At 44.6% G+C, this 17,817-nt stretch overlaps 1 protein-coding gene across 4 annotated transcripts; it reads left to right on the top strand.

Moving 5' to 3' along the window:
* Positions 1-618: 618 nt before the first annotated feature.
* Positions 619-17,664, top strand: LOC138202117 (arf-GAP with GTPase, ANK repeat and PH domain-containing protein 1-like). Of its 4 annotated transcripts, none has more exons than XM_069155873.1 (20): positions 620-1,563; positions 2,107-3,379; positions 8,463-8,521; positions 8,616-8,703; positions 8,812-8,897; positions 9,106-9,247; positions 9,336-9,470; positions 9,564-9,685; positions 9,846-10,004; positions 10,981-11,064; positions 11,376-11,480; positions 11,568-11,715; positions 12,246-12,374; positions 12,532-12,669; positions 12,820-12,879; positions 13,230-13,381; positions 13,481-13,571; positions 14,888-15,110; positions 15,258-15,561; positions 15,952-17,664. In XM_069155873.1, exons 2-20 carry the CDS (start codon positions 2,191-2,193, stop codon positions 16,231-16,233), a joined length of 3,696 nt encoding a protein of 1,231 aa, XP_069011974.1. In that variant the 5' UTR covers positions 620-1,563; positions 2,107-2,190; the 3' UTR covers positions 16,234-17,664. The 4 variants fall into 4 exon arrangements, with proteins under 4 accessions (XP_069011999.1, XP_069011974.1, XP_069011983.1 ...); XM_069155882.1 differs by having other exon boundaries at positions 620-1,692; XM_069155891.1 differs by lacking the exon at positions 620-1,563 and adding an exon at positions 1,690-1,781.
* Positions 17,665-17,817: the final 153 nt, after the last annotated feature.

Below are 17,817 nucleotides of genomic sequence, written 5' to 3'. Positions count from 1 at the left end.
GCAGATATTTATTTTAATTTTTTTTTCCACTTTAACGAGACCGTTGATTTGATTCCCATAATGGTTCCAGTCGCTGCATCCAGCTTCTCCATTTACTGTGCAAACATCAGACTGACATCAATCTTCTCATCCGGCTCTCAAAGCAAACGAAATTCCATAAATCTATTTAAAATTTGAAGCCCAAAAAAAAGTCACCAATCTACATATGTAAAATATGCTTCAATTTGTGTGTCATGTAAAATATTCACGTGGACTCTGATCTTTTCAAAGTTGATCTTTTTGACAGCTTAGTTTTGCTTATTTTCCCCCTTAAAGTTTTATAGTTTCATCTTTGTTTGGTATTTCTTTGGGTCCATTGATCCATTAAGACCAGAAGGACTCGTGTTTAACTGGGAGTGAAATTGACAGGATTTAAAAAAAAAATATATATATATATCTTGACATTGTTAATTTCCAAAGCATTCATTTTCCTTCTCTCCATCTCTTCTATATTCTCCTCCTGTCCTGCATCTAATTACCCGAACCCGTTACAGTGTCATTAGAATCTGCAGTTTTCTCTTCTGAAATTTCAGAAGACGTTTCTTCGTTCAGCCGTAAACAGCTTTCATCCTCTTTCACATCTGCCTTATTCTTTTCCTATTTTATTTCCTTCAGCACTTATCCAGATTTATCCACCCTCACCTTTTCCCTCAGAGGGGACGTACACAGCGAGGCAGGGAGAGAGAGCAGGAGCTGCCCAGAAGGAGAGAGGAGCCACCGACAGAGCAGATGCACTGGCAGGAGGAGCACAGCTAAGGTTTTGTTTTTTTCTTTTTTTTTTTTTTCCTTCTCCTTTTCTCCCGCCTGTCTCTTTTGTTGTGTCGACGCAGATAAAAAAATAAAAATCCCACGAAGAAGGACCACCATCACCACCGTCACCGTCCCCAGCCTGATCGCCGGAGCTGCATCCAGAGTGGAGCTGGATGTGCGTCAGGCTAACGGCAGGTTAGCGTTGAGCTGCAACGCTCTGTGGTAGCGAGGAGGAGAGGAAAGAAAAAAAGAAAAAGGAGGAGGAGGAGGAGCTGTGGTGGGCTTCCTCTCCCTCACAGACACATTTTATTGACTTGCTAATTGGATGAGGCACTCGGAGGAGAGGATGCAGTGACCGAGAGGAGCTGCTCTCCAGAGGAGGGATACGGGCACGAGACGGCGTTGCTTGGGATGCTCAAATTGGACTACTTTATCTCCTTTTAAAAAAAAAATCGAAAAAATCCGGGGGACATAACAACAGATGTTTTTCAGCATCTCTCAATGATCCTCGCACTGTGCATACATAATTTTATGCATGACATTGTCGAACGGAGGCTCCAGCTGCTAGATGCTTCGTGACAAGTGAATGATTTCCATTTTGATGTTTTCCCAGTGCGTTCGCTTTCACCTGTTTTTTGCCGGCGCTCTCTCTCTGTGTCAGCCTTGTTTGATGTGCCATTTGATATGAATGCTAATCTGTGGCAGGATCAATTCCTCGTCGGATCAAATGCACACGGAGCTGTGAGTGGATGTTCTTCGGGGGAAAAAATGAAGGTATGATACGAGCCAACGCCGAGACGCACACCGTAGTAGGGTGGCGTTATTCAGCCGGGATCAACCCTAGTCAAGAAATGGATCAACCGAGTGTATTGACTGTTGCGTAATTCCAGGCTGAAATCTGAGGCAAGGACCACCAGTCAGCGGAGAGACATGTCTCCTGCGTGTCCGTCCGTGTGTCCGCATGTCATTTCTGTACAGAATACAGGAGTTTGGTGAGCAGACAGGAGGAAGGATTATGAATGAATCAGTGGTAGAAACCAGTAGTAACGGTGTGCATTGAAGAGGATTAATGGAGGCAAGAAAAAAAAAAAACAACAGTCTAGACTTGTTTCACCACTGGGTCAGCCTTCTGAATAAATTCTGCAAATTTGCAATTGAAAGCATTCATCTATTTTTATACCTGGTTTCATGTTTTTAATCAAGGTTTTAGAACGGAAACTGTGATATCAGTCATTATCAGCTGCACAGGGTTTGATCAGATGTCTGTGTTTGATCTGAGATTATTTAATTTTTTTTCTCCTCCTCCCTCTGCTTCAGTCTTGTCCCGGTTGCCATGACTGAGGTGTGCAGGTCTGCTGAGGTCAGAGAGCAGGTGCCACTGTGCTGAGGTCTGCTGTCCCAATGAGCAAAGCGGGCAACCCACAGAAACGCACCACCTACCTCATCTCCCTCACTCTGGTGAAGGTTGAGGCTGTGCCAGAGGATGTAGCGGCGAACCAGACGGAGGCTCTTCCAGAGGGGGAAGGGAGCCCTCAGAGGGAGGAGCAGGAGGAGGAGCAGGAGCAGCAGGAGCAGCAGGAGCAGCAGGAGCAGCAGGAGGAGGTGAGCGCTGCCCCCGTGAAGGAGGAAGGACCCGTGTGCGGGGATGTGGCGGAAAAAGAAAACACGCATGTGGGCGAGGAAGTGGAACAGGTGCAGGTGAAGTATGGCAGCCCCGGTGAGAGCAGAGGGAAGCCTGAGAGGTGGGAAACACACCAAAAAGACATCTTCTCAGCCAAGCAAAGCAAAGACACTTCTTTTGTACACCCACCTGTTAGACAAATGGTGAAGGTGTACGGAGGAACTACCTCTGAGGGCACCGTGCGCAGAGAGGGCCCCCGCTCTGAAGCCTTGCGCCCTAAGACGGAGCTCTACCGGGAGCCCCCCATGCTGTTCCTGAAGGGTGAAAACGGAGCGGACCTGAGCGGCCGCTCGCGCTGCAGCCTCCCCTTCTCTGTCCCGCCACAGATGAGCCAGCGTCCCGATGTCCTGATGAGGTCACACGCAGGAGGGACCTCTGCGTGTTGGAGGGAGCTCAGAGAGACCAACACCACCTTGTATCACTCTGCAAAGACTCTGGACCGAAGGGACAACCGCTTTGGGGACCAGTCCCCGTTAATGGCAGCTACAACTCTGGGGCCTTACAGGGCGTCCTGGGCGGACAGCGACGGCAGGGGGACGCTCATCCGGCCCGGAGCGCCTCCCCTCAGCGGGGGGTTTTCAGGCATCATGACCCGGGACAGCCCCCAGGGGGAGAGATTTAAAACGGTGTCGGTGTCCTTACCTGCACCTCCTGCCGCCGACTTGTCCAGGCCTCCGAGGAAAGGCACGAGTCGCACCCTGGACAACAGCGACCTCCATTCCCCCCCAGAGGACCTGAAGAAGGGGAAGGAGGGCCCGGGAGGAACCATCCAGCGAGCTCCTCCACGCGACCGCAAGATGCTCAAGTTCATCAGCGGGATTTTTACCAAAAGTACAGCTGCGGCACCGAGTGTGAACGCAGCACCGCCCCTCTATCCAGCTGTGGAGAGGGGCTCGAGCGAGGAGGAAGGTAAGACCGCCATCCATCATCCATCTGCTGCATCTGCGCACGAAACTTTTACACATAAATGGCCAGCTTATCACAGTTTCACACATCTTCACTCTTTTTAATGAGCGTTTCAAAACCCCAGTGAGCTGCGCAGACTCGGCAAAATAAAGAGGACTAAATCTATCTGATGTAAAACTATTTTCCAAATGACAAACGTGGCAGAAAATATGATAATATTTTTTGTTTTGGTTCATCCATCAGTGGTGCTTCGGGCTGAAATTTGGCCCCTTTTTTTCTTACATGATTAAATAGGATCATATATTTATTACCATGTCCTCTGCCCAGTGGCCTCTGCAGCCGTGTGGACCGAAACCAAAAACATCAGCTCCCATTTAATCCCAGTAATGCTCTTACAATTCATTAATTTACTGAAACAGTTCATTTATTTTGGGCTCCTGCAGTAAATTGCAGGCAGTTGGGGTATTCAATTATAAGGTGAGTGCAAATGTATTATCATTATTTTAATGCAAAGTGGATTTGAATTTGGCTGCAGCATGAGTTTAAATCCTGTCTTCTGCACTTTTCTTTGATTAAATAGGTATTGTTTTAATTAAATTCACAAGTTAACGCGAACATGTGGTAACTGAGAGCTTCACAGGTGAACAGAATCAGTGTTTGGGACTCAACAGGTACAAATGAACAACATAAAGCTCCAAGGAGAAAGTTTAAAGTCCGCCTTTTCTGTCTTTGGGGGATTTAGTAAAACAATTCTACGTTTTCATTACCACCCTGAGCATCAGTTTTTAAGAGCTTTGAAATAAAAGGAAATAACTGCATTTGGTGGAAATGCAATCACCAATGGATCTAATGAAATGGGGGCTCCTCTGAGAGGTAAGACAGGTCCAAAGAGGGAAAAAATAAAATAAAACCTCGGATGCTCTGGCATTTGGAGCTGCAGAGGGGGGAAACCAATTAAACCCGCCTGAGAGATTAGTATGGCTGTGGAATATTTGTTTCTTAAGGTTAAGTGGCATTTGTCCTTTTAATATTAACATGTCACTTCTTCGTGGGTAGATTCAGTGATGATAAAGAGCTGAGACAATTAGCTGAGGACAGAAGGCTAAAGATAAGCTGATCAATAAAGATGGACCGCTTTGATAATCAGTTATCACTGAAGTCCTTTTTCCAAGTACAGCTGCATCTTTTCTTTGTTTTATGTGAGTTGTTTTTTTTAGTTCTGGATCAAAGAAGAAATTTAAAGATGTCACGTTTAGGCTTTGGAAAAATGCGTAATTCTCTCCATTTCTGGTGTTTTATAGACCAAACAATCAATTACTGAAGTCAGAAAAATGTATAAAGAGAATATGATATGCTCGATTTGCTTGAAAACAGGCTGGCTCTGTTTTTAAAGATCATTTCGGCTCTGCAGGACATGTGGTACAGAGGTGATTGTGATATTAGGCCGCTGCAAATGAATAAACTGCTGCCAGACAATGAATACGGCCGACTTACAAACAGCAGCAGCCAGCTATGAATGGATTTTTAACTTAATTGGTGTTGAAGACAGTGTTTTCAAATGTAGTACAATTTGTTCTCTGTCAGTACGCCATGCTGAAGCTTCACTGTAGACATCAGAAGAGTGAAGCTGCTGTGATCTCTCTCCTTGTGTACTTTCACTGTGATTACGATGTCTGTTTTTTTTTTGTTTTTTTTTTAAGAATTCCCCAAACGCTCAAACAAACAGAAATTAGAGTCAAAAACTACAAAAAAACGCTTCAAAGTTTTTCTGTTTGAGACGAAATATATGCTTGATCAATTTGTCATCGGTTTTATATATTCTAAAGGAAATGATGGGCAACAGAGAGTGTGGGATTGGAGTAAGCTCTGAATAATTTGTCAGGAGTAAGTGGGACATGAATAATTAAGGTTGGGGATACACAGTGCTGTGTTCATCGGCGGAGTGAGGCAAGCGGGGAACCTGCTACTTCCTGCTCTGTGCATGGAGTTAATCAGCCTTCAACTGGAGCCTATTCATCCGTCACTGCTGCGTCGTGTTTAAGTGTTTGCGAGCGCCGCAGTCAACATTGTGCCGGGATGTGCCTTTAATCACGGTGTATAATGTCAGCTGTCTGAGGAGGGAGAAACATCAACGATCCACCTTTCAATTCAGAAACCCCCCCACACAAAAAAAAAAAACGTCGGTGAGCTCTGATGAAATGCGAGAGGACGTATTTATACTCGGGGTGGACATGACGTTGCTCCCTCACACACACACACACACACACACACACACACACACACACACACACACACACACACACACACACACACACACACACACACACACACACACACACACATGTCGCTGTATCCATGAGAGACCATTTATTGTATGGAGACCCGGGCTTGGAGGCTTCTGGAAAACGGAGTTGCCATGGCAACAGCAAAGCCGCGAGAGATGCTGTTTGGTCTGTGGCGTGATGCTGTCGATGGAGGGGAGTGTGGGCGTGGGGATTGCCCAAAGATGGGGATGAAGGGTCTGAAGTTAGAATCCGACCGCGGCTCCGCCCAGCACAACAACGTGTGTGTGTGTGTGTGTGTGTGTGTGTGTGTGTGTGTGTGTGTGTCTCCGATGATGTGGTTGCTGCACCAGCGTACGTCTGCGAGCTCTTTCACAGTGTTAACCAGAGCGTACCGTGTGAGTGTGTCCGCTTCATGTTTGCAGGTGTGTGTGGCGACCTTTCATGGCTCCTAGGCTCGAGGTCTCTTAGCTGTAGTTCTACCGTAGATAAGACTAAGGTGTCATCAGCATGTCCTCAATGTTGAACATAGACCTTTAAAATGTAAAAAAAAAAAAAAACATGTCTGTCAATAGTGTGAACATTGTAAATCATTTCATAAAAGGAATCAGTAGGTTTTAAGAACTGACACCAATGAATGTGCAGTTTCTGTCTTAGATATAGAAACTAAAAGTGATTATTTCATCATAATTTTATGTCTGGGGAATAATATTACTGCTGAATATGAGAATAAGTGATTTATAATTTACATTTTTTGGGGGGGGCTTGGAGATGAAATACATTCCTGACCTCAGGATCAAATAAAACCTGAGCTATAGAGTTTTAAAGATAGGAACAATAAGAATACATTTCAACAGTTGCCTTCGTGCTGTAACTCCCACACTTTGACTCTAACTAAACCGGCTGTCTGTAACTGTTCAAGTGTTTTTGTCACATAATTCATCCTCCTTAAAGCATCTTATTTCAGTCTATTAGCATCAAATCTGATGAAGCAGCTTCTTGCTGCACTGAGCGCTGCAACTGCAGAAGAAAATAAGATCGTTATGATCACAGTTAACCAGTGAAGGAGGTGGATTTTGCCATAATCTCACCATCATTTATCATCATGACATTTAATGTTATTTTACTATTTTTAATATCAGGCTGTCACTGCTAAATGGATGTGTTTATTACTGAAAAACAAACATCTTATTAATTTGTTTTTTATCTACTAATAAATTGTAATAAATGTAGAAGCTATTTTGGTCTGAAAGAAGCTGTGTTGTGCACAAATTATATTTTCACACGGAGTTCCATTGCATTCGAAACAGAGCAAATGCTCTTTTTTTGAGGAACCAGTTAAAACTGCGACGAGTTAGATTTAGTAAAAATTTGATGGGATTTAAAGAACTGAGAGACGGGAGTCATCTGCCTCTTCAGAGACACTCGCATCTGATGATCTGTAACACGACGAGTCACTTAATGTCCTCTATCAATTCTCAAAGATTCAATTCCTTTGAGTCGTGTAGAAATTTCACATAAAACTAACCCAAATCTCACTATTCAACTTCACATCGTTTGGTCCCAGATTCTTTCTTCTTAGGAGAAAAATCAGCAGAGCAGGAACTCCACTTCGGTAGTTTTCCCTCTTAGAGAGAAATTGTGATGTATTATAATGCAGACTGACACACTTGTATATTGTAAAACGATGACATATTTCGACAAACAATGTGACACATTTGGAAACGATCTCAACCTGCTTGCTGGCTGCAAAACACATTTATTAACGTTTTCATTCCAGCTTTTCTGACTCAGATCGTCGTCTTTCTGAAGTCCTTTTTTTTTTTTTTTTTCATCATTTTGAGAACCAAGTGGCACATTCAGTCTTGTTTCAGTTGACAGCAACTTCTATAAAATTCATGAAATGAGGGAAACTGCACGGGGAACAAAATGAATTATCTCACCGCAGCTGACTGGATTCCTTTTTTTTTCCTGTGTGCTTTCTCTCTTCAAAGCTGTATAAAAGAATAAATGCCTCGTTAAGATGGGATTTTGCAGGGTTGCCACAATAGGAGGGTAAAAAAACTAAAAACGGTGGGCCTGACAGTGTTTGTGCACTCTGAGCCGCATATTCGTACACTCGAATGAATTTCCTGGTTGCTCGGTGTCTGGAGGAGCTGCAGCCTCCCTGAAGCCCGAGGGGGAGCTTGGACTTTCGCACTCTGCCGATTCCACCGGGTCGGCAGTCAGCAGTTCCTCCTCTCAACATTTTGGGAAATAGTATTTATTTTCAACTCGGCCAGAGTCAGATATTTGGGTTTGGTTTCAGGTCTTGTTCAGATTATAGCATATTTATCCTGCTTTCCTTCACATTTTCTTGAACTCGAACCAAATAAGTCGTGTCAGTGACGAGTTTTTTTTTTTAAATTTAAGGTGTGTTTTTGGGGTTCTTTATTGGAGTTTGTTTGCTTTTTAGATAATTGCAGACACCCTGTACCACAAACTTCTTCTTCATAAAATGAAAAGTTATATATTTTTGGAAATTTAAGCCATCTTCCTCAGTCAAATGACAAGACCAAATATAATTTCATCTCCGTGTTTCCAGCAAAGAAACAGATTCGAGGTGTGGTTAGCCTAGCCTAGCCTAGTCAAGCACAAAAATGAGAAGCAGAAAAACAGAAAACAAATATTAACCTACAAAAAAAAGTACACTAACTATAGTTACTGCTACCAATTAATTGTAACTCTCTGCTTGTCCTTATGCTTTAATAATGAACCCTTCTTGCTCTTTTTTTTTCAATGTTTTTGTCCATGTTTGTCTTCAGCTGGATGCACCAGCAGTCAAGAATGGACCATGAGCCAAACTGTACAAGAGCTTCACCTGGTAAGAACGAGGACACGGTTGTAACCGAGCTGTGAGTGCGTTCAGAGACTGAATTCATATTTCATCTCTGCTGGTGTCTGTGTGTTTTCTTCAGGGTGTTTTGGGAGGTCTGTGCAGTGGGAAGTCGGCTCTAGTCCACAGACACCTGACAGGAAGTTACCTGCCGCTGGAGAACGCAGAAGGTTAGTTTCACTTCTCCATCTCGCCAACTACCTGTTTGTTTGGTTATTAGCTGCTGTAACATGTGAAATGTTTACTAAGACGGCTGCTGTGTGTTTCTTGTCTGCCAGGACGACAGTACATTAAGGACGTCCTCGTCGATGGACAGAGTCACCTGCTGATAATCAGAGAAGAAACAGAACTCCCAGGAGCTCAGGTGAGAATCTATTTCTATTTTATCATCTATTATATGTATTTTTTTTTTCATTTCTTTATGTATCCTTTATGTAGGGTTGTATTTTACTTGTTTTGTGTGCGGTAATATAAATAAAGTTTTATTTCCTTTACCTTCACTTTTAAACTTTACTCAAGTTCCTCTCAGCCTGTTCTCACGTATCTTCTTCTTCTTTCTGTTCCCTCCTCAGTTTGCCAGCTGGGTGGATGCAGTCATCTTGGTCTTCAGTCTGGAAAATGAGTCCAGCTTCCAGGAAGTTTACAAAATCTACCACCAGCTCTCCGTCCACCGGCCCGTCTCCGAGATACCTTTCGTGGTGGTCGGCACTCAGGGTGAAACTCTCACTCAGCACGTGCTGCTGCTCAGACGTTTGCAGACATGAACTCTTGCTGTAGTCATGCAATGTCTTCCTTTTTGCAGATAAGATCAGCAGCACCAACCCCAGAGTGATAGACGACGCCCGGGCCAGGCAGCTGTGCTCGGACGTGCGGCGCTGCACTTACTACGAAACGTGTGCGACGTACGGCCTCAACGTGAACAGAGTCTTCACTGACGGTGTGTTTTCCCGGTCGGAGCCGGACTCTAATGTGCAGAGGATGAATCTCAAGCGTCTCTTTAAGTGCTAATGTTCAGTCATTTGTTTCACAGCTGCTCAGAAGATCATGGCGGCCAAGAAGCAAGCTGCTCTCCTGGCTTCCTGCAAATCTCTTCCCAACTCTCCCAGCCACTCCGGAGGCTCCACCCCCGTTTCCGGCGTCTTTCCAGGACAGGTAAAACTCACTCTGTCTAAAAAAAAAAAAAAAAAAAAGACTCAAAGCGGTGCCATTTATCTTCTGTTGCTGTGTTTGAGGTTTTCACACTCTTTTATCAAACTCAGTTATCTCAATTATCACTCCATCTCCTCCTGCTCCGTCTGTTTCCTCTCTTCAGGCCAGTAACGGAGGTCAGAGCAGTGATTACTCCTCATCACTTCCCTCCACTCCTGTGATCAGTCACAAAGAGATTGGCAGAGCAGTGAGAGGAGAGAAACAGGACAGCGCTACGCCTGGCTCGGTCCGCAGCGTCCGGCGGCGCACCTCCAGATTTGCGGTAAATACGAGTTACAGCGAGCACCAATCACGCCAAACTCAAGACAAACTTGAACTATATCTCTTTTTTTTTTTTCTTCCCATGTTTGAAAATTAAACTGAACACAAGCTCTTGAAGACAAATCACTGCAAGAGCAAATTTATGGTAATATTGTGAAATTTTACGGTCTCAAACAACGATTTTATCCACGTCTGTTTATCTAAATACTCAAACCTTCGTCTCATTTTTTACAGTATAATATTACTCATGCAAGCAATGAAGTTGTGTCCAGTTAATGTGATATATTAAATCCAATATTCACTTCTATAATATCAAATAAAGCAGCTTTATTCAGATGGTTATTTCATAGTCAAATTCTAAAAATAAGGTGCTTTTAGAACAAAAGTGGGTCACAACCAACGACCGTCAGCACACAAACTTCCCTCTAGTAGACTCAAGGTGATTGGATGCACTTGATGAAAGCCAACATCTGAACAAGAAGCAGATCAACTTGCTGAATCAGTCACCTGCCAGTCGATCAGCTTCAGTTTTGTTTTAACATGTACAAGCATCTTGTTTTTAGACCTTGTTTTTTTGGACCTTTTCCTGTTTGAACTCACTTTGGTACGGTGGTTATCAGGGATTTTTTTTTTTAAATTAAAAAACTGCTGCCGTCTGTGTCCGGTGTTGATGATAGTGAATCAAAACAGGAAAGTTATGGGTCAAAAAGAAAAAGAGCTGAAAAAAACTGCAGTTGAATGATTAATATCTCATCGTTTGATCCAATTTTAATACAAAAACACTGATTAGTGCAGCTTTAATATTTTGTGGAACTAATATTGAATTTATTTCTATAAATATTTCCTCTATTTATAAGCCAGCTTTTACAATCATTCCAGGAGATTCCATTCTTTGAGAGTTATGAATAATTTTTTTGAACTAATGGCCTCCTTCCTGCCTCTGACGCAGTTATTACTCCTCATTTCTTTCCCTGCAGGGTCGAAGAGGCAGCGACTCAAACAGACGGAGCGCCGACTATAAAGGCGATCTGGGCAGCGGACGCTGCATCCCCATCAAACAGGTAGGACACAGATTGAAACACATCCTCTGATGATGGTCTGATGACCCTCAGCTGAGGACAGCAGTCACTTTGGATGTGTACAGCTGGCTTCATCATGTGGCGTGATGAAGCGCTGCCATCTCACATGTTGGGCCTGATGAAAAAGATGGTGGGTGTTTCTTGGCAGCCAGCAGTCATTATGCTTCTGACACGTGTGAAGTGAACACACACACACACACACACACACACACACACACACACACACACACACACACACACACACAGATGATTAGCAATAAATCCTCACTGTTCGGCTCCGTCACCTCCATCAGGGCATCTTGCTGAAGCGCAGCGGGAACTCGCTCAACAAGGAGTGGAAGAAGAAGTACGTGACACTGTCCAACGATGGCATACTGTCCTATCACTCCAGCGTCAACGTGAGTGTTAACGCGGTGTTGCACGAAGCCGCTGCCGAGAGCGTGACCGGTGTTCGCCGGTGACGACCGACTGCTTTGTCTCGGCAGGACTACATGCTGAACGCCCCGGGGAAGGAGATGGACCTGCTGCGAGTGACGGTGAAGGTGCCGGGGAAGCGGCCGCCTCGTGCCGTACCCACCTGCGGCCCTCCGGTCGGGCTCAACGGGCGGGTCAAAGATGCGCCGGGACCCGACGGTAAAGACGAAAACACGTTGTTCTCTGCATTGAAAAGGCTGAAATGAATACGTCAGAGCTTCAGTTCCTGTGATGTTTCACAGCTGATTTTAAACCTTCACCCTCGTCTCTCTAAATGTGGAAGTCGGGTGCATGTGAGTGGAGTTAAATACAGCTCCTATTGTAGCTTTTTTTTTAAAGAAAAAAAAACAATTATAAACAGAAGAAAGGGAAAGAAGAGAAAGCACGAGACAGAAGTACTTTGTATGAACTGGATCGTTCCTTGGATTTTCAGTCTGTTTTGAACTGAGAGGTCAAGACTGAGTTAGGAGGAAGAAAAACTGCCGTATAGTGCAAAACCTCTGCAGGAGAATAAAATTGCATCATAAGGGATTTTACAAGTTTTGCAAGAGAGACTTCCTCAGTCATACTCAGTTACATCTCTTAAATATTTCTGCAGTTTCTACCAAATCAGTAACGTATTTATTAGATGTTAGAGGGTGATTTTTCCATTTGATGTTTGTCTGAATGTGTTGCTGTGACCTCTGCAGTCCCGGTGAGCGCCAGCAGCCTCCTGCAGGTGGAGGAGATGGAGGGGCTGGGTGGGGCTCTGTTCCTGAGGGGTAACAGAGGCGTGCAGCTTGGTCCTTCCACGCTCTCCAACCACGGTCAGAGCATCGGTGAGTAAAGGACTCTCCTTCATATGAAGCTCAAAGGATTAAAAAAGAGGAGGAACGCACGACGAGTGTCGAAGAAATGCTGCCAACGATCATGCGTAAAGATGGAAGACTCTGCAGCAGCGTCACATGATTTATGTTTTCCCGCTCTCGTTGCTAGACTCTGCAGTGGAGGGAGTGTCCAGCTCCTCTTCCACCAAAGATGCCGGCTTTGGCTCCCCGGTGACGGACAGGAAGAAGCACCGCAGGAAGAAGAGCATGAACCAGAAAGGAGACGCCACCATCGGCCAAGCAGACGGTGGGCGCAAAAAAAACCCAAACATCTGTCTTAACGGGCAGCATTCAGCATGTCGCTAAAAAATACACCATCATGTTCCTGTAATCACAGCCTTAATTAAGATAAAGTAAGTTAATAAACCTACCTGATATTTTCTCTCTTCTCATGCAGCAAAGCGCAAAATGTGGAAACTCAAAAGCTTTGGTAGCTTAAGAAACGTAAGCAAGACAGGTAATGTTGATGTGTCACTGACGCTCTGCACACGCCCACCTGTCCGTCACAGCACGTATCACAGCTCTAACACAGCGTGCAGAAATGAAACCGTTCACCACACTTCAATTAGTATTCTTCACTTCCTGCTTGGATGCAGATTTTAGCACGAAGGTCAAGGATTATTTTTTTTTAACAGCAGTTCACGAGCATAGGAAAGCTTGTTTATATCTGATTGTACTCCGACTCCAATGCTCAACTGCGCTGATGTATGCAAACTAAAGCTCACAATGTTCACAAGCTGCTGCTCATATTTCTGCATCTTTAACATTTTCTGTGGACAAAACAACCAATTGGTCTTTCTGTGTCAGATGAGGATAACTTTGACTTCCTGGTCGTGTCGAGCACCGGCCAGACGTGGCACTTCGAAGCCCAGGGTGTGGAGGAGCGGGACTCCTGGGTGCAGGCCATCGAGAGCCAGATCCTGGCCAGCCTGCAGCTGTGTGAGAGCAGCAAGAACAAGGCAAGACCCAACGACACGAGGCAACATGAGCCGCTCTCAGTTTCCACTTCCGTTGCTGAATGGTTATTGATCGTTTCCTGTGGTTGTGGTCGTTCGCAGGCTCGCAGGAACAGCCAGAGTGAAGCTGTGGCTCTGCAGGCGATCCGCAACGCGAAGGGAAACAACTTCTGCGTTGACTGCGACGCTCCGAGTTCGTGATGCCCTCATAATGTTCAGGCTTCACGGCTGCTTCCTCCCGTTCTAACTCTCCTGCATGTGTCATCGTCCCAAATTCCCCCGATTCTTTGTTCTATTAGTCAGATTTTACTTTAAGTTTGTCTCCGTCTGTGTAGCTTCTTCAATATGAAGTTATCTTCTTTATCATGCAAGCAAAAGAAAAAACAATTGTTTTGAGAGCAAATCTTTCACATTGCAATCAAAAATATAAATGAACTGAGAATTCAACTATTTGCATTGCAACCAAATTTGCTTTTACAGTTTTGTTACTTTTGGTCACAGAATTCAGAATTTTGCTTCTGAAACTCTTAAAAACCTTTATTTGTGAAGTTTCTATTGGTTGTTTGTGTGTGTGTGTGTGTGTGTGTGTGTGTGTGTGTGTGTGTGTGTGTGTGTGTGTGTGTGTCAAACCGCCAATAGAAACTTCCGTGTCCTCTATGCCCCGCCCACTACAATTCTGAATTCTGTGACACAAACTACCAAAACGGAGAAAATGTCTCTGCAATGGAAATTATTTTATTGTTAGTTCATATATTTTTACTGGATTTTTTTATTGCAGTGCAGGAAAATTGCTGCTTTTTTTTTTTTTGCTTACATAATGAAGACACAAAAATGCCTTTGTATTTCAAGAGGTTGTGCAGAGTGAGGACATAATAATTTGCTAAACACTTGAACCTCCTTCAGTTTCTGTGGGGGCTGATGCCCCGCTATCTGAATGACATATTCCTCATATGCACTGAAACTTTTATGCTACTTTTGATTATTGTTAAAGTATGAAGGCCATTTTAAAGAAACCTGCTGACGGGTTCAGAGCACAGTTTTAATCCAGTCCTTGAAATGATTTTTTTTTTTTTTACTTACATAAGGAAAGTATCTGGCAAAAGAAAGAATATTAATTAGAAGCTAAGTGAGCCAATTAGGAAGGACGTGCAAACATTGTGACTTGTTTGATTTTGGCAGTGAGCTGCGACGCATACTAACAATGAACTTTTGTTTTTATAGTAGTCAGTGAACATGTCCTATAATTATATTCAGGGTGTTGGATATCACAAAACCAAACAGAAATAGATCGAGCAGTGAATATTTTTATATCGTTTGAACACTTTAAAGGGCCGGAGGATTTATCGTTCTCAGATTTAACAGCCTCCCTGTCAAACTTGTCCCAACAGGATATCACACAGCTTGAGAGATTTCTGTGGGATAACACGGCCAGACTGGCACACACAACAAATTCAAATGTTAAGCAGTGTCAAATGAAAATGTGAGTATATTTTGTTGTTGTTCTCCAAGATCCGACCTGGGCCAGTCTCAATCTGGGCGCACTCATCTGCATCGAGTGCTCCGGGATCCACAGGAACTTGGGGACCCACGTGTCGCGGGTCCGCTCGCTGGCCCTGGACGATCTGCCCCGAGAGCTCACGCTGGTTCTCAGCGCCATCGGCAACCACATGGTCAACTGTATTTGGGAGGCGCGCACGATGGGCCACCGTAAACCGGCACCTGATGCCTCACGGTAAACACAAACCGCATCACAAACCGGCTTCAGACGGATGGAAATCTGAGCTGCACACCGAAAACGTTTCTGTGGAAATGCTTGAACTAGAAAAAGAGAAGAAGCTGTGAATGTGTTTCAGCTTTTTCTGTTTCCCTGTTCGACCAGAGAGGAGCGCGAGTTGTGGATCAGAGCCAAGTATGAGCAGAAACTGTTTGTGGCGCCGATGCCTCCTCCCACTCCCGGCGAGGGCCCCGACATCACTCTGTCAGGCCGCCTGCTGCTGGCAGTGATGGAGCACAACCTCCCCCGGCTGCTGCTGCTGCTGGCCCACTGCACGAAGGAGGACATCAACGCCCCCCTCAGCCTGGCGCTCTCTTCCAGGTCGCTGCTGGCGCTGCGGCTGCCCGGCTCCGCCCTGCACGCCGCCTGTCAGCAGGCCGACGTGGTGATGACGCAGCTGCTTGTTTGGGTGCGTCTCTCTCGGTCTCTGTTGTTCTCACACTGATTCATATCGACAGAGAGCTGCAGAGGAACAGTGTTTCAGACCAGGTGCAGCACAGACGAGGTGTGAAATGACTTCAAATTTCTTCATCCACAGCAAACTTTCACGTTGGGTTATGCAAAAAAGGCAAAATGATAAGCTCAGCAAAAAACAAAAATGGTTAAAACAGCTGACTCAGCAGACGACTTAAGGTGGTCTGAATGTCCGAAAGGCACAAAGTTAAACCTTCTTTGGATGATTTAAAGCAGCTTTCAGGCTGAAGTGGAACTTTATTCCACGTGATCAAACCTCTGTAAAATGTTGCATACAGGATAATAACAAACCGAATCCATGTCGTCATGTCCTCTTTCCTTCCAGTACGGCTGTGACGTTCGGTACCGGGACGCTCAGGGCCAGACGGCGCTCGCTCTGGCTCACTACGCCGGCAGCCAGGAGTGCGTCGACATCCTGCTCCAGTACGGATGCCCGAATGAACCGCTGCCCTCCGTCGCCGCGACGGTCGGCTTCGCAGCGTCCTCCGCGTCCAGCTTCCCCGTTGCCGTGACGCCGAGCCTGACGGTTGCCACGACGCTCAAGATCACTCACAAGAGCGGCGGCACCAGCTTGAGTTACAGCACCTCCAGGAGAGCCGTGTCATAATTGGAAATGTGGTGTGGCATATTGTGTGCGTGTGTGTGTGTGCACGAGTCGCTTTGCCCTCATAATGTCCTGTACATCCGCACACAGGCCAGCGATGATGGTTTTAAAGGTGTGTGTGTGTGTGTGTGTGTGTGTGTGTGTGTGTGTGTGTGTGTGTGTGTGTGTGTGTGTGTGTGTGTGTGTCAGTGATTAAAAAAAAACTGGTACACACACAGACTCACATTCAGTCTGCAGCAGAGATTTAACCAAAAAAAAGAAAAAAAAAGAAAAAAAAAAGAAAAGAGAAACTCTCCTGACGACACTTTGTACTCGGCGGTAAGGTAACACAACCGGACGCCTCTGCAGTCCCGTTTAATAGGAATGTATTGAACTGTGTATCAGACGGTATGATTCACATCTCATCTCCACTTTATTCTCCTCTCAATTAAGAAAGGAAACCCACCTGCAGCCAATCAGAGCAGAGCAGACGTACAGAAGTCTTATTAACTTTAACAATGAATGTCCGTTTTAAATCCAGCTGGTCGTTAATACATAAGTTCTGTTGTGTGAATTCATATGAAAAACTTGGGTCGGCGGTTTTAAAGATGATCAAAATACCTGTATAGAAATGCATTGATGAAATACTATGAATCTAAAAGTTTAAAAAAAAGTGCTTCATTTTCCAGATTGTTATTGTATGATTTGTACAGTCGGTTCTGTGTATAAAACGCGCAGCTGTCCAGAGATTCACCGTTCGGTTTTCTCTTCGATGGACTCTTTAAGACTGAGATTTTTATGTTCATGTTTGTACCTGTGTGTCGGACATGAATACTGTACAGGATGTGTGCGTTTTGGACTCCAGCAGTAGCTTGTGATCGAGGCGAGTGTAACACCGGACGTGTAAATGAAACAAAGTGAAATGCCTTGATTTTGATTGAATGTAGACAAAAAAAGTTCATTAATTCAGATACTAACGTGTTTTCCAGATGATAGTTTTTCGTTGAGCTGGCCGGGTCTTTTATTTTTTAATCAACTAATATATTATTCCTGTCGCGACTGATGGAAACTCATCTCCAAAACCGGGCCTTTGAATGATTTCAAGATATTTCTAAGTGGCTGAAAATGAACATGAAACGGAGGAATGTTCCCCAAATTAATATTTTTTAAAAAAGGCATAAAAATAACAACAACAACCCTCCCGCAGTACTGTATGTATTTTTTGTGTTTTTCTGATGACTCAGCTGAGTGTACAGGTCTGTGATGTAAGCATCTCTCTCCATTTGTACTTTTTTTTTATTTTACTCACGCAATGATTCACAGAGCATTCATGATCAATACACTGAGGCTACTGGCCAAGCTGTGGTGTTTTTGTTGAGACTTGTGTGTATGTGTCTGTTGGGATTATGTTTCTCTATGGACTGATTTTGACCCTTTAATAAACCGTAGAGTTTACACCCGGGATGTTGAAGGGAGTCACTGCATGCTGGTGAGCCGAGGGGGTCGCGTTTCAAACAGTCCTCCATCAAAGAGTGCTCCACCGGCATCTGAACCTGAGATCTTCTGGATCAAACCGGCCTTTGTTAAAAAGCCCCAACCGACTCTGAC

This window comes from Embiotoca jacksoni, unplaced genomic scaffold, assembly GCF_022577435.1.
Source record: "Embiotoca jacksoni isolate LCO1_2020_lvr unplaced genomic scaffold, fEmbJac1.0.p SCAF_1, whole genome shotgun sequence".
Taxonomy (NCBI): Eukaryota; Metazoa; Chordata; class Actinopteri; family Embiotocidae; genus Embiotoca; species Embiotoca jacksoni.
Note: the sequence above shows the minus strand (reverse complement) of the source record. Positions and strands in the feature narration are given on the sequence as shown.